This window comes from Vipera ursinii, assembly GCF_947247035.1.
Source record: "Vipera ursinii genome assembly, chromosome: 2".
Classification (NCBI taxonomy): Eukaryota; Metazoa; Chordata; class Lepidosauria; order Squamata; family Viperidae; genus Vipera; species Vipera ursinii.
In genome coordinates, this window is record NC_139513.1 from 80,912,854 (window position 1) to 80,934,353 (window position 21,500).

Genomic DNA, 21,500 nt, shown 5'->3' on the forward strand with positions numbered 1-21,500 from the left:
AACACTGCATTACATGTAGACATTACCTTCTTAAGTCAATACTGAATATAAAGTAAATAAAGATCAGTGGTGACAACAGAAGCCTTTCACAGAGATTCCCCACCCTCCTTTTATGTGCCATTTTGCTTCCTCCCTCTAGATGCTTCTAATCAAACTCCATGACTGAGCTTGTTACAAATGTTGCCAACATCAAGGATTATTTTCCTCCTGGTCTTCCCCAGGAGAGGAAGTTTTTCAGACATCCAGCCCCCATCATAATTCTTTATTTCTAAGTCCTCTCTCTCTCTTCTAAGGTGGTGATGATGCTATGAATTTTGACATCGAGAAGAGCACTGGCAGCATTATTATTGCAAGAACTCTAGATGCAAAGGAAAGATCAAACTACAATCTCACCATAGAGGTCACAGATGGATCAAGCATCATTAAGACACAGGTCAGTGCCTCAAAGTCTAAGTCAAAGTCCAGTTCAGTAATATGAACGATGTTTTCATTATGGTCTGTAGATAGTGCACACTGCAATATCTGTTTTAGAAAAGTCCTAGATATTCAAATGTCAATTGAATTATCGCCTCAAGTTTAGGGTCAAACTTTCTCTAAAATGCTCAATTTACCCAAGTCACACGCTCTTGTGGATTAAACCAGTAAAGAAAATATTGTCTATAATGTGATCACATTACAGGGGGAAGAAGGGCCCAAACTACTATTGATCATTCAGTGAGCTAAATAAACAAAACAGGGATATCCTTACCCAGAGATTCTTTCCTAAATTCCTGCTTTTATAATTGATGATTGGAAATCCAAAAGAATTGATAGGGCCCGCAACTTGGGTGTCCTCCTGGATTCACGGCTCAGTTTGGAAGATCATATAGGAGCCGTGGCCAGGGGAGCTTTTGCCCAGGTTCGCCTGGTGCGCCAGTTACGGCCCTATCTGGACCGAGATGCCCTACGCACAGTCACCCATGCGCTCGTGACCTCCCGGCTAGACTACTGCAATGCTCTCTACATGGGGCTGCCCCTGAGGACCACTCGGAGGCTTCAACTGGTGCAGAATGCAGCCGCGCGAGTTGTAATGGGAGTCTCCCGATACTCCCATGTAACACATCTTCTCCGCGAGCTGCATTGGCTTCCAGTTGCCCTCCGGGTGAGATTCAAGGTGCTGGTGATGACCTATAAAGCCCTAAATGGCATGGGCCCGGATTATCTAAGGGAGCACCTGCTGCCAGCGTCAATTACCCATCGTCCTGTGCGCTCCCACAGGGAGGGCCTCCTCAGGGTACCGCCGGTCAAGGATTGCCGACGGGCGATCCACAGGGGGAGGGCATTCTCTGTGGGCGCGCCTGCCCTATGGAATCAACTGCCAACGGAACTCCGGACTACCCCCGACCTTCGTTCATTTCTCCGGGACCTAAAAACCTGGCTCTTTGAGCTATCTGGTCTGGACTGAGGGGTTTAATGTTTTTAAATTGTGATTTAATTTTTGTGGTTAGACTTAATTTAATTTATTTTAATTTATTTTAATTTTATATTGGATTGTTTTTAAATTTTGCCTTGTAAACCGCCCTGAGTCCTTTGGGAATAGGGCGGTATATAAACTGAATGAATGAATAGATAGATAGATAGATAGATAGATAGATAGATAGATAGATAGATAGATAGATAGATAGATAGATAGAAAATCTACTTCAGATCCACTTCTAATTCCAGACTCTTCCAAGATCTATTGACTGTTGAGGAAGATGAGGTATAGAACTGGTTTCTTGTTTTACTTCTTTCCTCATATATAATCAATATATGTCCCAATAAGTGCTTCAAGCTACTTCAATAGAGCCTTAACTAACTATCATATTATAGTCATGGGTTCCATCTCTGAGTATTGTTATTTTTCATGCAGCTGAGGACTGAAGTGTATGGAAGTTTACTTGCATAGAGTAGCTCTTTTAAGCAAAGATCTGGTCTGATTGTTTGCTCTTCTAAGCAATGATCTAGTCTGATCATTACTTTATTAAGTGCTATGAACATTACATATAATCTAGAAAAGTGAGGGTAATTGATACCGAGAGTGCCTTTCCACTGGGATTCAGTAGTAGCTCATTGTCATTTTGAACGTCTTAGAACTTTATTCTGCTATCAAGAGTCATCTTTCGATACCTTGGCTAACATAACAATTCCAGTCCCAGGAACTTCTTTCTCTGCTTACTTTAATAGTGATTGTTGGATAGGTAGCAAACTTGCTATTGCAAAATCATGGGTTTGAGTCTTACTGAAGAAAGGAAGTCCTTTTCCAGGATGGGCCACAGGAAATATGCCTTTTTTGAAATGGTGCCTCCAGAATAATATCCTCTAAATTCACAGTGCTCCAACCTTGTTGTCTTGAAGACCTGGCTCTTCCCTCCCACCCTGGAATGAAATTATATTTCTATTGGTTGTTTCTTATATAATTAGGCCTTATTCTTTTTAGTTTCTATTATTTTTACTCTGGTGTAATCATCTTACAATGCACTGGGGGGACAGGGGGCATTACTGGTTGTTTTTATCATAAATGCCTAATGCTAGTTGAGTTGGGCAACTCTATACATTTCATAAAACAAGTAAGCATTATTTAATTTGATACTTGCTTTGGGGTAAGTATATTGAGGGAGCCAAACCAGTCACTGCTCTATATTCATTTTGTTTCTTCACCAGCTGCTTCTTCCTGGCATCATTTCATTCTTCTTCCTCTTTACTATTTCCACCTCAGCCTGGTTTGGCTAAGTTTCCATTTCATTTAACTAGCTGTAATAACCTAGATGATTTCATTTTGGGATGAAATCCTGTTATCATTATAATATATATTGTGCCATCAAATCAAGCCTAGTACCAGCATCTGGCATCTTGGGATATCTGCCAGACCACCAGAATCAGAAACTTGCCCTAGGCTCATTTTATTATTTTCTTATGCAATCAGGTGCTTACAAGTACAGTAGAAGCTAGATTTAGCTGTCGTGATAATGTTTGACTGAGATATATTATTGTTAGCAATTCCTGATGCAGATTCTCAAACCGTAAAGATGACATACCAGAAGATGCATTGTGCAAATTCTCCCATCTTCCACTAAGAATATGGAACTGCTTTGCATTAATTCATCAACAAAAGCCACAGCAGCAAATAAGTTTACATGAATGTGTACATAAATAAGCATGAGGACTGTGAGAATAACGAAAAGCAGGGAAAACATCAGAAAGGATGGAAATGTCATCACTGGGCCTTTGTTTGCATGGTGCTTCCCTACAAATACACTTTTTAAGCAGTTTGTTCAAGGTAATAGATACCAAGGAAGAAATTTGAAGTGAATAATAGCAACATGTTTTAAGAATTAATTCAGCTCACAGAACAGAACATGCATACAAATTGTGTATCCAAAGTCATCTTAAAAGAAACCCGTAAAAGAATTTTAAAAGAGTTATAGAGTATTTGGCCTATGAGAGATGGCCTCACTTGGCCACAGCAAGACCCTTCATTCTGAAATGGTGACTATTCACCTTGTTGAATCATTCATAGTAAAAGTATCAGAATGATAAAAGGAGAAAATAAGTAACAGAGAGATTGCTTTCTTAAGCAGTTCTTCACTTGTACCATCATGGAAATGAGGCACTTGTACAGCCCTGTTACTGACCTTCTCTACTGCTTGCTTTTTGTCCACTTCTCTTAGGCTTATATCCATGTGATTGACATTAACCAGCATCCACCTCAGTTTTTGGAGTACCGCTATGAGGCTCGCATTCCAGAAGATACGCCCGCTGGGACAGAACTCTTATTTGTTAGTGCAACAGACCAGGATCATGGGAAAGGGTTGATCTACACCCTCCATAACAGCTTAGATCCTAGAAGCCTGAAACTCTTTCAAATAGACCCAAGCCGTGGCACACTCATGACAGTATCAGACCTTGATGCTCAATCCATGCCACTACATACTTTGACAGTGATGGTATGTGAGTAGCAGAAAATAAATGATTTATTTATTTAATTTCTATCCTCTTCTGTCTTACCTTATGGGCTGTGGGCAGATTGCTGCAGGATTTCTAAAGTATGTTTGTTGTATCTAATGATTTTTTTTTTAAAAAAGAAAGGTGGCTAAAATGAGAAGAAATGCATTCAAAATTATATTGCAAACTTAAATCTTTGTGATGTAATATTGTTTAAACAAAATACCTGTGGTTGATTCATTGGCTGTTCAGGTACGAGACCAGGATGTCCCTATCAAGCGAGACTTTGCCCGAATTGTCATTCATATTGAGGGCTGTAACAGTCACCCTCCACAGTTCACCAGCCTCCATTACAAAGCAGAAATTCTGGATGTCACTTCAATTGGCACAGAGGTTGTGCAAATCCGGGCCCTGGATCCAGATCAAGGAGTTAATGCTGAAGTCCACTATTGCATTGAAGCAGGTAAGGCACCTATACACACTGCCTTATGAAGATTTCCTTTATGTAACTACTGTGATAATATGTCAGCTAAACATATTGTTTCTGAATCTACTATATACTCAACATTAAATAGAATGGAAAATTAGATCCAACTGATCCATGATTAATTTCTGTTATTTTTCTTCTTCTACCCATTAACACTGTTTAACTTTCTTGTGAACCGAGACAGCATATTTTCTGTCAATATTTGGGGACTTCCTATTATGGGCTGATGCTGTCTTGACTCTGAGCACATGTAAGAAAATCATGTCCAGACTGAGTCACTTTGGTGTCATTTCTCCTGGGTCTATGTCCCTTTCTTCCTTCTGTATCTGGAAAGCAAACATCAGTCATTTTCCTTTCTGTGGGCAGGACATACATGCTGTGTGTGTGTGTGTGTGTGTGTGTGTGTGTGTGTGCGCGCGCGCGCGCGCGCGTGCACGCACGTGCAAGAGAAAGAGAAAGTTATGCATAAGTTGAACTTATATGACACAGTTCAGAGAAGAAGACTTTCACTCCAGCCCCCAAATAGTCCGTAATTTACTTGAGCTACCTGAAAGTTGAGGTTGAAAACTGACCTCAGATGACTGGAAAGTCAATGAAATGGCAAAACTGCACTATAGGAGATAGATAGATAGATAGATAGATAGATAGATAGATAGATAGATAGATAGATAGATAGATAGATAGATAGATAGATAGACAGACAAACAGACAGACAGACAGACAGACACACAGACACACAGACACACAGACAGACAATATAAATAGAAAACAGAGAAGTTCAGAAAGAAAATCAGAATCTAAACAAAAAAAATCCAGCTAGGTTTCAAACCAGGAATATTTGGGATACAAAATAAGTACAGTTTTCCTGTAGCAATGGGATAAAAAAGAGAGGTCTAACAGGTATTAGAGTTAATGCTAAGGGTTGGCTCATTTTGCTCTTTCTTTTGCAAAGTATCCAGTGAATGGCTGACCTTCGGCTGACCTTCAAAGTGTTTTGCTCAAACGAAAAGGAACAGTCCGAAGGCAAAGGAGGAAAACTGAACATTTGAATGAGAGCAGGGAAATATATACGAGGACCTTACTTTTAGAGTGATTGGAAGATTGACAGAGGATGACACCCTTTTTTTTTCTCTGCCTTCCAGAGTTGTTTGCTGGACAGTTTTGAGAACAGGATAACAAGTAAACAGACCTGCTTAAAGACAAGTGTCTCTGATAGCATCAGTGTCTCCAAAGTCATCAGCTGGTACACTTTAATTTATTTAAGAGAGACCTTAGGGAGTGTGGCACAATGACATCATCAAAGGGTTAGAGCCAGAATATTCAGTTTACATTGTTGTTTTGTTGTTTTTGCCTTCAGAGGAAATAGGTACATTCATGCAGGAGAAATGTAATATACCCATTTTCCACGTCTTTAGTTTTAAAAAGACCAAATTGACCCCCCAAAAAAGAGGAGGGGGGCAGGGCAAGACTTGTTTATCTACTTTTTAAAAAAAATCTATTTCTTCCAGGGACTAAAAAAAGGATGCATTTTAGCATAACAAACTAGTGTGATGAAAAACAATAAATATTGTAGAATTCAATTATGCCTTTTCATTTAAGATTTGTTTGTTTATTTCCAGGGAATAGCGGAAACTTTTTCACCATCAACAAGTTATCTGGAATTATTACAGTTTCTCAGAAGTTAGATCAGTCCAAGCAAGAAAGATTTACTCTCGCAGTAAAAGCAGAAGATCAAGGATTTCCCCAACTGAAAGATTCAACTACTGTAAACATTTATGTTAAGCCTTCTGATGCCACTCCCCCACAGTTTACAGAAAAAGAATATGTTGTAGAGATCAGTGAATCTGCAATCATTGGTTCTCCGATTATCCTTGTTTCGGCTATAAGTTCTTCATTTGTTACTTACGAAATAAAAACTGGAGATAAAGACGGCTTCTTTTCCATCAATTATCAATCTGGGCTTATCTCTACCCAGAAGAGCTTAGATTTTGAACAGACTTCCTCTTATCAGCTGAAAATTCGGGGCACCAACATGGCAGGATCATTTACGGATGTTCCAGTGTTTGTTTATCTCATAGACCAAAATGACAACGTGCCTATCTTTGATAAGCCTTCTGTGGTTGGTTGGATCGATGAGAATATTCCATTTGGTAGCATAGTTACGGATGAAAACAATGTGCCGCTGGTGATAAATGCAACAGATGCTGACCAAGATTCTAATGCTTTGTTGGTTTATGAAATTTTGGAGTCGGAGGCCATGTCTTTTTTCAAAATAGACCAAAATGTGGGCACTCTCACTACTTGTGCTGATATAGATTATGAACATAACACTGTTTTTCACTTTGGTATCCATGTTCATGATAGTGGCAATCCCATTTTATTTGCTTCCAAACCTGTTCAAGTCACCATTTATGTCAGAAATATAAACGACTGTCCTCCAGTGTTTAAGAAAAGTATTTATGACCTTTCTGTGATGCTTCCTATTCATGATGGTATGGAACTTTTAAAAGTTAATGCAGAAGATGCAGACTCGGAAGTTATCTACAGTATAGCCGAAGGAAACCCTGCAAATAATTTCTTCATCCACAAAAGAACTGGTGTTATCTCTGTACTAAATCATACTAACGTGGGAAACGATCATGAACTTACAGTTAGAGCTGGAGACGCTTTATACGTGGCCAGTACATTGGTCAGGCTACATTTTACTCAGCCGCAGGACAGTATTTTAAAATTTGATCAAGAGTTATATTTGGCCACGGTAAAGGAAAATTCCACAGAGGCTCAGATTATTATTGTTCTTGGTGTTATTGGGAATCAACTGAAAGAACCACTTTTTTTCTCTATCCTGAATGGCACAGAGTGGTTCAGAATGATTCCATCTTCAGGAGTGCTACAGACCAAGAACGTGAAGTTTGATCGTGAAATTCAAGATGTGTATGAAATAGCAGTGGAAGTAAAAGATATTAGAAATCCACCACGGGTATCTCAAGCAATTGTAAGAATAATAGTGGATGATATTAATGATAACTCACCCCAGTTTGAAAACCTACCTTATTATATAGTAATACAGGCTGGCACTGAGCCAGGTGATATTGTCTTCAGGGTTTCTGCCACAGATCAGGATCTGGGGAATAACAGAGTCATTTTTTACTCCTTGGAGGAAGACAACCAGCATTTCTGGATTGACTCCTATTCAGGAGACATCTCACTCAAACAACCCCTTGATTTGCAAACTTCAAATAAATACACACTGAATGTTATTGCCCGAGACGCCGGTGAGCCTCCCTTGTATGCTGAGGAAGAGATTACCATAATGGTGAAGAACAAATCCAGCCCTCTGTTCCAAAGTCTTTTCTATGCTGCAAAAGTGCCTGAAAGCAGTCCACCCTACACACCCATTCTCCACCTCCAGGCCCGAAGCCCTGAAGGCTTACGCTTGATATATACCATTGTGGAAAAAGACGTTCTCAGACAGTTCCACATTGATTTCAAGACTGGTATGCTTATGGCCACAAGTCAGCTGGATTATGAGTCTGATACGAAACATACATTTACTGTCAGAGCTACAGAAACAGCAGCAGGTTCCTATTCAGAAGCCATTGTGGAAGTTCATGTTGAGGATGTGAATGATAATTATCCTTTATTTTCACAGACCGTTTATACTGCATCTGTTTCAGAAGATGTGCCAGCTCAGACTCCTGTGATTCAGCTCTTGGTTACAGACCAAGATTCAGGGTGGAACAAACTCATTTCATATCAGATTTTAGAGGATCGTTCAGATACCTCAAAGTTCTTTAGTATTGATGGCAGCACTGGTGAAATATCAACAACTCGAGCTCTAGATTATGAAACGAACCATGAATTTCGTATTAAAGTGAGAGCCACAGACCATGGGATACCCCCACTCAGCAGTGAAGTTCTTGTGATAATTAACGTGCTGGATATCAATGACAACCCACCAAAATTCAGTCAACTTCAGTATCAGGCTAATGTGAGTAAAATGGTTAGCTGTGGTCAGGTTGTCGTAAAGGTACAGGCTTTTGATCCTGACAGCGGAGATACCCCTAGGCTGGAATACATGATACTTTCAGGAAATGAGAAAAGGCATTTCACCATTGACAGCACTTCTGGTATCATTTCTACACTAAACCACTGCAAAACAAATCTGGAATCTTTTTACAGTCTTAGGGTTTCTGCTTCGGATGGAGTTTTTAAGACCACTGTGCCAGTATACATCAACACAACTAATGTAAACAAATATAGCCCAGCGTTTCAGCAGGAAGTTTATGAAGCCATATTAGCTGAAAATGCAAAAATAGGAACTAAAGTGATTGAGCTGTCAGCTATTGACCCAGATGATGGTGCTTATGGCACCATAGATTATATCATCATAAACAGGCTTGGTCAGGAGAAGTTTCTAATAGATAATAAGGGGCGCATTGAAACATTGCAGAAACTGGACAGAGAAAATTCTACAGAAAGAATTGTTGATATTAAAATCATGGCCAAGGACGGAGGAGGAAAGGTAGCATTTTGCACTGTCAAAATAATACTTACAGATGAAAATGACAATCCACCTCAGTTCAAAGCTTCTGAATACCTCTTGTCTATCCAGTCCAATATGAGCAAGGGATCTCCAGTCATTCAGGTTTTAGCTTATGATGCCGATGAAGGAGTGAATGCTGATGTCACCTACTCTGTTGATACAGTGGAGGAAGTCATTGCAGAAGATGTGATTGAGATTAACACTGTCACGGGTGTTGTCATAGTCAAGGAGAGTCTCAAGGGACTAGAAAACAGAACAGTGAAATTTAGAGTCAAAGCTGAAGATGCCAAGCCTCCCCACTGGCATTCAGTTGTCCCAGTGAATCTTCAAGTTGTTCCAAAGGAAGTGTCATTGCCAAGGTTTTCTGAGCCATTATATACGTTCTCCGCATCTGAAGATCTCCCAGAAGGATCAGAAATAGGATTAGTTCGAGCTACAGGGGAAGAACCCATCATCTACAGTCTGGTACAAGGAACCTCTGCTGAAAATAATGAAGAAGGGATATTCACTCTGGATAAGCAAAGAGGGACTTTGACTGTTCAGAAGGCAATGGACTATGAGAAGATGAAATGGTACCAAGTAGATGTCCTGGCTCATTCTTCATATAAGAATACTGACTTGGTCTCTTTAGTATCTATTAACATCCATGTAAAAGATGTCAATGATAACAAACCTATTTTTGAGGCAGATCCATATAGAGCTTTTGTTATGGAAAACATGCCAGCAGGGACCCCTGTGATTCAGATTACTGCTCATGACCAGGATACTGGAAGTGATGGGCAAGTGACTTATAGCCTAGGATCAGAATTAAGCTACATCAGAGAATTCTTCACCATTGATAGTGGAAATGGCTGGATTATGACCCTTAAAGAGCTAGACTGTGAAGTTCAGAAAAGCTACAAATTTTTTGTTGTTGCTTCAGACCATGGAAAGAAAATCCAACTTTCTTCTCAAACTCTAGTAGAAGTCACTGTCACTGATGAAAATGATAATGCTCCAGAGTTCACCAATGAAATTTACAAAGGATCAGTTGTTGAGAATGCTGAGCCTGGGCAGATGATTACCATTCTTAGTACTATTGATAGAGATCTTTCAGAAGAAAATCGGCAGGTCACGTGCTACATCACTGGTAAGTATCTACATTTGTTAAGATTTTATTAAATAAAAATGGGGGGAGGGTGCTTTGAATAAATGTACTTAACTTTGAGAAGCACCCTTTTCTATAAATTAATTTTGCTGATATCTCTTAGTTGCAACTATAAGATGATTTTCATTGTTAACCATGGCCATTTGGTGAAACATATGTCTTATCAAGAGATATTTTGAGACTAAATGTGTAGAGAAATACCTACATATCAATATTCCTAGAAAGAGTACTTTCTGTTAGGTCTTATTATATAGAGACCTTCTATACCAGGTTCAAGAATTGCTATGAAGAAAAATTCTGATCTAAAATGCATTGTGATTTACCTATATGACATTCATCTGACTCTAAAACAGAATTGTGATTAGTCAAATGTACATTATTTTGAACCTGCAGTTTTAATTCCAGTCCTGAATTAAATTTCTGATCAACAATCAAAAGTTAGTTATGCATATATTGTAACTGTGTCTATATTATATTAACCAACTATATGTCTATATTAACCAACTAATATGTGTCTTTGCTAGATAAATATAGCCACCCTATAGAGGCGTATTTTATAATTTGCAATTTATGCAACACAGATATAGAACTAAAAAGAATTGTATTTCACTGTAATATATCAAATAAATCATTTTGAAAATGGTCAGTGTAGATTGAAACATTGTCCAGCATACTAAAGAATTGTTTATTCAGTTCCCTATATATCTATAGTCAGTATCTATTATAAAATTGCCCCCTCCCCTTTCCCCGCAGAGTGAAGGATAATGAAATAGCTACTTCAGCAGATGCCATAATCAGTCCGTTCAATCTACTGGTTAAATTTTATGAATGAACTCAGTTTTCTATATGATGTCAATTATATGTCACAGAGCAAGTAAATTTTCTGGTTTGTCTACAAGGGGTGTCAAACGTGCAACGTCACGTGACGTGTCACGACATATCACGACTTTTTTTCCTATTGCTGGCAATGGGGTGGATGCGGTTTCAGCATGACGCATCCGGCCTGCGGGCTGGCAGTTTGACACCCCTGTTCTACACATAACACGTGTGAGCAATCTTTTTGTTATCTTGAAACCTGAAACACTTCTTTTTTCATAAGCATATATTCTCTATATCTTATCAGAAGGAGATGTGATGGGGCAATTCGGTATCAGTGAAGTTGATGGAAAATGGAAGGTTTTTTCCAAGAAGCCTCTGAACAGGGAAGAAACAGAAAAATATGTGCTCAAAGTCATGGTGTCTGATGGAAAATTTCAAGCAGCCACAGAAGTGGAGATTTCAGTCCTTGATGTTAACGATAACAGCCCTGAATGCAAGCAGGTAATTGTATATGTATATAAAAGGCCTCATTCCAAAATTATGCTAACGTACACACAGGATCTGTATTGATATGGTGCCAGAGTTGACCTGGAGAAGTCTCAGTTATGGAGCAATTATGTGAATAATTACACATCTGCACAATACTGAATCCTCCATTAGTTGCTCATTTTGGAGGATACGTGAAATTATTACTACCTTGGAATAACATAATGTTGGATAGCATTAGGGTGACAGGAAGGAGCCCATCTGTGACACTTCATTGTTATTGGTTAACAAACAGGTATACTGTGCATGTGGCTTAATGTTAACCTTTTAACTTGGTAAAATAATTTTCTTCCTTTCCAGATGCTATACGAAGGGAAAATTTCAGAGAATGAATCCCCAGGATTTTCTGTTCTTAAAGTGTTGGCTACAGATGTTGATGCTGGTAGCAATAGTCAGATCACTTACAGCCTTCATGGAGTTGGTGCTGAGGATTTTAGACTGGACTCTTATACAGGTAAAATTATTACATCCTTTTAAAACTGCAGTTTTGCTATTCATACTCATTCCTTGACCACATATTAGAATGAATAATACAGTTTGCTCCTGTTTACTATAAAGCAGAGGTAGGTAGACATTTCGGTGCATTTTGAAGACTTATTTAGTTGAAATATTAATACTGGTGTTTCTCTCTTGATTGGCATAAATATGTCCTCATATTGTAAAATGTTGATGGGATTTTCCCTAGAAAAAGTATTTAATGTAAAATATTATTCTCTTCTCATGCACCAAAACTCACTTTAATAGTCTTGCCTGGTGTTTTTCTTCTTGTTCTTATGATACAAGGAGAAGATTTTACATTAAGAAGCCACGTTTCATTGGATACTACCTTGTAGGGCTCCTATAAGACTTAAAATAGAAAGATTTGTATGAATGAGTATGCATGGGTATTTTTTTTTTTTGCAAAATAGTATTATAAAAGATTACGGTAGCCCAAATCTGAAAAGTTATTATAATTTATTTAAATTTATTGGCTACCCAATTTCAGTGGAAAGATGAAGATTCCTTAGATATCAATTCATGGAATATTATAGTTTTTAGATAATATGATTCTAAAGAATTCTGTGCTATCCAGGAATAGGGGAGTAAGAAATATATTGTTTTAATCTTTGGTAAGCATTTATATTTGCATCCTTTTTTTTTATTCGCCTGGTTCTATTTCTTAAAATATTTTAAAATCTACCTTTGAATAGAAGGAATCTTGCCCCTAACTAATGGTACTAAAAGCCCTGCACCAAATCTTTGCCTTCCAACTATACTTACCAGGAGAATTGACTACTTCTACATTATTGGACCGGGAACTGAAATCAAAGTATCACCTTGTTGCCAAGGCAACAGATGGAGGAGGGCGTTTTTGCCAGATGGAAATTACTGTGCACGTAGAGGATACAAATGACAATGCTCCCCTGTTCTATCCCAGCCATTGTGCTGTAGCCATATATGAGAATACATCAATAAAAACGCCCATTGCAGTTGTCTTTGCAAAGGATCCTGATGAAAGTAAGTTGTTCCCAAATCCTAACTCATGTGCAGTTGTTTTCGATGCTTAAAGGAGATGGCATGTTCTTGTTTTTGAAGTTACCTACCAGTATTAACTTTTTCTCTTATAGACAGTGGGTCAACTAGATCAGGGCTTTTCAACCTTTTCACCCATTGTACCACTTTTGGGATATGGCAACATCCGAGTACCACCAATCGCCTAGCAAGGTGTCAAAAACTTGATGGCCCAAAAAAAAGTTGGGGGAGGGAAAGTGATGAAGTACAGGTAGTCCTCAATTTACAACAGTTTGCTTAGAGACTGTTTGATGTTACAATGGCACTGAAAAAAGTGCCCCCCAAGCCACAGCCGAGCAAAACACCTCCCTGCCCGCCTGGCGGCGCTCTTCCTCCTGTCCAAGGTTTTCATTGTTGTGAGCATTTCTGTTGAAGATTGGCAGTGGGGGTGGGGTGGGGTGGTGTTTGGTTTTTATTCCCCCCATCTGCTGGGTGGTTGCAGCAGGTTTTGGTCACTTCACATGACCCTGGGACACTGTGACCGTCATAAACGTGAACACTTCTTTTGGGCTCAGCAGAAGCACCAGGATCAGCACCGAGCTCTAGCTGGAGCCTGGCGCTGATCCTGATGCTTCCACTGAGCCCTGACAGCCCTGAAGAAGCGCTGGTCCGGGCGCTTCCACTGAGCCCTGCAGCTCCAGCCATCTCTCACTCAGGTTTGTGCGGTGCTGCCACCGGTTCAGCTCATTCCCCTCCTTCGCTACCACTTTTCTAGGGTGGTCGTGTACCACCTGCCAGGTGCCAATGTACCACAAGTGGTACCTGTACCACTGGTTGAAAAGCCAAGAACTAGATAGACAGGCAATAGATTTCCACCTTGCTGACATCTTTATATGTAACATAGTATTTTTTTTAATAAATAAAGATGGGGAAATAATAACTAGTTGTAAACCTGTTATGTAAGGAGAGGGGGAATGTATCAGGTATTTGATAAATATTTTTCAACAGTAAATCAGGGTAGACATTTTATGTTGAATGTTAATGGTTTATTTGTTATTTCTTCCTCACACTTTTTTATTCTTTGTTTGGCTGTTGCTGTTTTGTAGTTAATGTCTTCTTTTTTATTCTGTATTTTAACTTTGGAGATAAATAAAAAAAATATTTTTAAAAAAGAAATGTACCAGTTTCCCTTCAGTTCATCCCATTTCTAAAAGAATAATTCCCAAATCAAGCGAATTCTTGCATGACATTTCTCATTTGATATTTTCCAGTTCTCAATGGTGAGGTGAGATATCATCTTGCTGAGTCAGCTAATGGCCACTTTTCAATCGATGAGGTAACTGGTGTAATCCGTCTAGAGAAGCCTCTGAAGGAATCCCATTCAGTTTTGGAGTTGACCGTGTTGGCCAAGGACAGGGGGGTTCCGCAGTCCCTCTCTTCCTTTACTACTGTGTCTGTCTCAGTCGTGGATTTAAAAGAATATCTGCCAGTATTTCTTAACACAGAATACTTAGTTGAGGTAAAAGAGAATGTGGCTGTTGGGACAGAAGTTTTAAATCTATCTACCTTGACAAGAGCTGCTGTTGCAAACACAGAGATTAGATATGAAATCACAAATGGAAATGATCTTGGGAAATTCAGGCTTCATTCAACCACTGGTGAGTTATTTTTTCAGCAAATAATTCAGTCTACCGATTGTTCTCTTATAACAAGATTTCTTTTATCCCTGGTCCATTTCTTTTCTGATTTAATTATGAACATATCAAGATTTCAGACAGAGAAAGAATTTAGAGAAATGTCAAACATTGTTCATTACTTGCATTCACTTTTTAACGTTCCTAGTTGATATGCCCACAAAGCAGCCCATGTGGCAATCCTATTACCACTAGATGGCACCCAATGACCGTCACGTTTTTCTTGCTAGTTTGAATGGTTAAAAATTTCCAAAGTAGCCAGTTTTCAAGAGTTGGGCTGTTTTAATTTTGTGTGTTTGTTTTTTAAATCTTAATTCTGCCTGTGTTCGTAGGCATCCTATATGTTAATGGAACTCTGGATTTTGAAGTTGCCCATAGTTATTATTTAACCATCGAGGGTATAAGAAAGACTTCTACATCTCTCAGTGACGTCACAATGGTTATAATCAACATCACAGACATAAATGATCACGTGCCAGAATTTGGCCAAGAACTTTATATTGCCGACATCAGCGAGGATGCAGCCATTGGTGAAATAGTGCTCATGGTGAGACATAATCATAATCCGGGTGGGCAATATTTTGTGGGATGCAAGCCACATTTAACATTTAGGGATAGACAGGGGTCTGTTTTCCATGTCTTTCTGCCTGGATTTTTGAGGGATGTTCAGGAAGACTTGCTGCTATTCAAAGTTACAATTATTCCTATTTTATAGCTCGTGGTGTAGTTTGCATTATTTTTGCTCACAATGACAGGAATCTACACAACCAATTGTTGCACCATCGATGACACTGGGGGTCAAGGAAACCTGTAAAAAGGCCTCAGGATCTGTATGCACAAGCATCTGTTCCAGACTAAGATCATGCCAAAGTGATGAAACGTACATCATAACACTATGATGCAACATCTTAGTTTTCATAGTTACTTTTATTGCAATGCTGCAAGCAAGGGCATAAGAGGCAGAGCTTGCTTCATGTCACCATAACATACATTTTGTCACTGGTACTCCCACTCCCCTCACTCTGTAGTTCTTATGCCTGCGTATGATTTTAGGACTATAAGTTGTCCAAGCCAGACCTATGCTACAACCTCATTTCTGCTGCTCTCATTTTGTGTTTTGCTGTCTTGAAAGAACTATGAATTGGAGGATGCATAGAACAATTGACTCCTATAAACAGAGATATGGGAGAGAGAAAGACAGAATGGCATTGTTGAAGTCAAATTGGCTATCTCCAGTCTTTTCTATGGTCAGACCAGGCTACTAGAAACCACTTTTGAAATTAGAGAAAAGGAAGGAAGGAAGGAAGGAAGGAAGGAAGGAAGGAAGGAAGGAAGGAAGGAAGGAAGGAAGGAAGGAAGGAAGGAAGGACATCAGTGTTGGAAGACAAACATCGATGGGATTTATATTACTAATCAATCCCAAAATTAATATCTTCTTTAAAAAGCTGGAACTAGGATAGCCAATGGTATTGTACCCACAAAGAAGACTGTCTATGTTTGCTATTATTACTGCATTTTTTTTATTCTTTTGACAGGTTTTAGCTAATGATAAGGATGGAATGATGAACAATCAGATCACATATTCTATTGTGGAAGGAAATTCATTAGGTCATTTCATGATTAATCCCAAAGCTGGGGAAATCTATACTACCAAACACTTGGACAGAGAAGAAGTGAGTAACATGAGTGAAGTTCACTTTGGTACTGAAAATAAAATCTCTGAGCCATAACTCTACAAGGCATGTTGCAAATGAAATTCATAATGCCCCTCTCCTGACGTAATAACCAAGAAATACCCACTTGTCTTTTTTTTACCTTAGAAAGATTCCAGATGCTGCTTTAAAATGAAAGGAACTGCTGTTCAGTGGGGCTGTGCAAACTTTTGAAAAAGATCCGAAGAATCTTTATAGTGGTCTCACATAGTTGACTCAAAAGCTGCTCACAGCTGCCACTGCATGTGTGTGTGTGCACAGCCACCCCAGCGGTTTCAGCACATTGCAAAGCACCCTTTTAATTGCTTTGCACATCTCTAATATTCACTACATGGCAAGGAATGATATTTGTTGCTTAATGGACTCAGTCAGGAGTTTATTGATTTGGTGCCTTTGTTCTCCATCTCCCATTTGCTTAGAAAACAGAAGTAAAACTGTATTCTTTATTTAGAATCCAGTACTGGACTTGATAAATGAGTTGTGGGTAGGAAAACATGTCATGTAATAAATTCTCATTATTTGCCTGGTAGAATTTGGGGTGGGGGGATTCAGAAAGAATCTAACCATATGTATTAAGAACTAGAGTACATAATTATTTAATCAATATTTGGTTAATACATTGTTTCTCAAACTTGGCAACATGGAGAAATTTGGGATTTGAAGTTCACAAATCTTAAAGTTACCAAGTTTGAGAAACACTGGTTAATAATTGTTGGAGTAATAAATCTTCCAAACATGTGTTGTTGTTTTTTAGATATCCAGCTATTCCCTCAAAATCCAAGCCATGGACAATGGACAGGCACCTCTTTCCAGTGACACCATTGTGCTCATTCATGTGACTGATGTTAATGACAATCCACCTAGGTTTTTTCAGCTTAATTACAGTGTTGCAGTTCAGGTAAGGTAGCAATTCACAGAGACCAACCTTACCCAATTAGTCTTTTACAGAGATAATCTTGAAAGCTGGCAGGTTAATCATAGAGTTGATAAAGATTCAGAGATAGCAGAAACTTAGTAGCAGTAAGAAATCAATCAGTTGCAATCCCATTCATTTAAAGGTTGCTACATATAACCATTGATTTAGATTGTACACCTGTGATCAGCAGATATAGCAGTAGTAGACAAATTACCATAATCCAGGGATCTTCAAACTTGGCCCGTTTATGACTTCTGGACTTAAACTCCCAGAATTCCTCAGCCAAGCACACTGGCTGAGGAATTCTGGGAGTTGAAATCCATAAGTCATAAAAGGACCAAGTTTGAAGACCTCTGCCATAGTCCCTTTACTTTCAAATAAGTAAGGAATGGCTGGGACATGTTTATTATGCACATAATAAAGATTTTTAGATTAATTTACAGACCATTCTTCTGTTTGCATCTTCTTAATTATTCTGTCCTCTGTCCCTTTTCCTCCCAAACAAGGGGACAAATTCTTTTTTAACTAATATCCTTTTCTTCAACTAACATTCCAGGAGAATTCTCCAGTTGGCACCAGTGTTTTGGAGCTAATCATGAGTGACAGAGATTCTCCAGAGAATGGACCACCATACAATTTTCAGATTATTGAGGGAAATGAAGGAAGAGCATTCCAGGTTAACCAGGATGGAGTGTTAGTGACATCATCCATCTTGAACAGAAGAGCAAAGGAACAATATCTTCTGCAAGTCCAGGTAGATATATGCCCATGTCAAGTTGAAACTAATAGGAGATGTCTGATTTGATCATCTAACATCTTTTTTTACAAGAAGTGACCAGGAAAAGTAGATAAGTGTATACCAAATAACCATTATGGGAAAAAGTTGTTAAACTCTGTTCAGGGAAAATCTTGCCTGTAGACTACTGTTCACCAAATACCACTGGCTTGTACAGTGACATTCTGTGTCAAGAAAATCCCAGCTTCTTTTCAGAAATAAAATAGTAGAATTCAAGTACAGTTTTGGCATTAATTTTCAAAGAAACCCAATCTTATATAATGCCAGTGGAATCTATCAAAACTGGATTTCATTTCAGACCCTCTGGAATGTTGTTGAAACATATACGTAGATACCAATAATATTTGAGAATGAAAGCAATAGAATATGAAAGATCATAAGTTTTGCAGATATAGTTTCGGGTCCCTTAATTCCCAAAGATATTTTCACTAGATTTCAATGTGGTCATGCACAAATGCAACTAGTATCTTTTCAGCGTTTAAAAGTTCAATTTGTTGCCTTAGTTTCCTGCTAATATGCTAAAGATACAATGGTAGCTGTTGGGTTGAAACAGGTGTTTCTTGAAAATAATAGTATGAAAGACATTTTGTTGGCTGATGGAAGAAATGGCTACTGGAGTAAATGAACTTTTGATAGTTTGGACTCCTTGCTTTGTGACTTAAATAAGCAAATCAGATATACAAGGAAAGTATGTAAGTTCTGGCGATAGTAAAGGTTTTCACAATTTTGTCCAATAGGTTGTTGATAGTGGTCGCCCTCCTCTTTCTTCTTCGGCATTTGTAAACATCCATGTGATACAACAAAGCCAGTACCCTCCTTCAGCACTTCCTCTTGAGATCTTCATCACAACTAATGAAAGAACCTTCCGAGGCGGAGTTCTTGGCAAAATTCATGCCACCGATCGAGACCCCCATGATACTCTATTATATAGCTTTGTGTCAGTAGTTCCTGAACAGAAACATTTCTCTGTGGGACTTTCAGATGGAAAAATAATTGCAACCGATGGTCTCCAACATGGCCATTATTCTCTGAATGTAAGTGTGAGTGATGGGACCTTTTCAACCATAACCAGAGTCCAGATTCATGTATGGTCCTTCAGCCAGGATGCCCTGGATAAAGCTGTGATGCTGCATTTCCACCATCTTAACCCAGAAGAATTTATAAGTGACCACTGGCGCAATCTACAGCGGTTTCTGGGGAGTATCTTAGAGACAAAGCGACAGAATGTCCACATGGCTAGTTTGCAACCTTCACAGGCTTCTGATGGGATGGATCTTCTGTTGGCAGTTGGGGACCCCCAATATTCATTCTATAAGCCCAGCTTCATCGCTGACCGGATTTCTCAGTCGGCTGAAGAAATGGACCAGCGAGTTGGACTGCGGGTAAAGAAAGTGACCTATGTCCCATGCCATGAGGCCAACTGTATCATTGAACGTGCTTGCAAAGAAACCTTTCAAGTTGAACCAGGCACAGTGTTCACTTATAGTACTGCCCGTCTCAGTGTGCTCACTCCTCGGCACAGTTTAGAACAGATCTGCACTTGCAACGGTGAGAAAATATTGCTGTTTATGACAATCATTTTCCCTACTTTGTAAAACACATTGCAGTATTCCCTGGCACTGCTTGTTACTCCCAGTACAGTGTCTGAAATATTTTTATTCTAAACTCTGGCATTTTTATTGCATTTTTTGATCACACTGCTAGACCATTGCCTATGCAGATGGGGGGGAAATATTCCACTAAAAAAGAATTGCTTCCCCAAACTGAGAAAATAGCTAATTTATTACAAATGCAGATTTAACCTTGTAGAGCTCCCAGTAGTATCATAGATAGTTTTACTGTCTTGTCCTCTCTCATGACCTTCAAATTAACTCTATCCTGCACATCTTGATTCCATAAATAATGGAATGGATGTGAATGTGAAAAAAGCTCCTTCCCTGACATCTGGCAGAGTAGCAAAGCATGCCATTTTTGATGGAAATTGTCATTTATTCAGTGTTACTAAGAGATATGAGACTCTTTCTAAGCCAGAGGAGAATTTATGTGCCAAACCTCATCGTTTGTGGGCTGTGGCCCAGGGATTGGGAATCCCTGCCTTATGGAATAGCCTTCCAGAGAAATACAAATGTAGCTTATTTTGCTTGCCTTCAAATAGTGAAAATCTGACTTTTCACCCAGGCAACCGGGGGGGGGAGCAGGATATGGATGGAGCCAGCATAGTATGTCTGATTAATAACTACAGATTTTATCACAGCCTATCATTGTTTTAATATGTTCTAAATTGTAGTGCCGTTTTTATGGTTGTTTGCTACCAGGGTTCCTTGTGGTGGACGGTAAAACTTTGTTTAATAAGTAAAACACCACAAAATAAGTTTGAACAATTAAAGATCTTTATTTATTGTATTCGCTGTGAAGCACAACTGTTTGCAGCTGTTCTTTTTTCAGACTGTAGTTTTCATTGCTTCTGTTGTCAGGCACAGCTTTGAGGTTCAGTGGGCACAGTTACATATGGTATCACCATCAAGGCAAACGGGATTGGCAGATGCACTTCCACTTACAAACCCACCAGCTCCATGCCATACTACTCACTACTAATGGAAGCAACAGTGCTGTTCTCCAGGTAAGATTCGTCATTTCTTACACATACTCTGTCCCGTGACCGTACAAATCAGCTTTTTCTTGATCTGCCATAAAACCACTCTTCAAGCCTGCAACTTGTTTCTTTGCCTCCTTGATAAGAGTGTTTACTTATATATCAAATTGCAATTAACCAAATAAAAGGATGGTGTTCTGAACCAGCCCTCTTCTCGCACCCCTAATCAAAAGAAGAGTCTGGAAAGCGTCCAAGACCAAAAGGCTTCTGCCAAGTTTTAATTACACTGTTACAAAAATACAAGAGCTTGACTTCTCAAACGGAAAAGTTGCTTTCAGCAACCAGCCCCTCCCCAAACACTTCTTTTATAGAGAGCTCAGGGCGTGGTCTCCCTGTGCCTCCTCCCGAGGAGTCCCATAGCCTTTCTTTGTTTGTCCCTGCTCGTCTGCCTCCTGCGTCGGGCGTCCTTGAACAGGGCCAGCTGTGGGTCATCATCCTCCGCACTCTCGGGCTCACACAGCTGAGAAGAGGTTCCCGGCTGAGGACTCTGCAAAGCCTCCAAATCATCATCAGCCGGTTCGTTTCCCTCCTCCCCCACATCTGAGTCCTCCGATACATCGGACCCGGCTGTCGGACCCACAGGCTGGCCCTGAGTCACAACAGATGGGGGGTTTCTGCCAAATGTGATAAGCTTCTCTCCTGCGAAACTACATTCCTTGATCCTAGATGCTGCCCTCATTACCTCTGTAGAAATTTGTGGCTTTCAAAACTGGATGGGTTGAATTGGAGA

General features: G+C 39.3%; 1 protein-coding gene across 1 annotated transcript in view; it reads left to right on the plus strand.

Moving 5' to 3' along the window:
• FAT2 (FAT atypical cadherin 2) overlaps nucleotides 1-21,500 on the plus strand; it is a gene marked incomplete at both ends in the record, with an annotated part of 59,742 nt that overhangs the window by 24,206 nt on the left and 14,036 nt on the right. Inside the window, 14 exons of the mRNA XM_083354340.1 lie at nucleotides 294-433; nucleotides 3,690-3,965; nucleotides 4,216-4,426; nucleotides 6,070-10,125; nucleotides 11,267-11,463; nucleotides 11,809-11,962; nucleotides 12,772-13,005; nucleotides 14,271-14,657; nucleotides 15,026-15,240; nucleotides 16,229-16,366; nucleotides 17,160-17,303; nucleotides 17,878-18,075; nucleotides 18,855-19,665; nucleotides 20,592-20,737. Coding sequence (XP_083210466.1) covers nucleotides 294-433; nucleotides 3,690-3,965; nucleotides 4,216-4,426; nucleotides 6,070-10,125; nucleotides 11,267-11,463; nucleotides 11,809-11,962; nucleotides 12,772-13,005; nucleotides 14,271-14,657; nucleotides 15,026-15,240; nucleotides 16,229-16,366; nucleotides 17,160-17,303; nucleotides 17,878-18,075; nucleotides 18,855-19,665; nucleotides 20,592-20,737 — 7,307 coding nt within the window. The remainder of the gene's footprint in view (nucleotides 1-293; nucleotides 434-3,689; nucleotides 3,966-4,215; nucleotides 4,427-6,069; nucleotides 10,126-11,266; nucleotides 11,464-11,808; nucleotides 11,963-12,771; nucleotides 13,006-14,270; nucleotides 14,658-15,025; nucleotides 15,241-16,228; nucleotides 16,367-17,159; nucleotides 17,304-17,877; nucleotides 18,076-18,854; nucleotides 19,666-20,591; nucleotides 20,738-21,500) is intronic.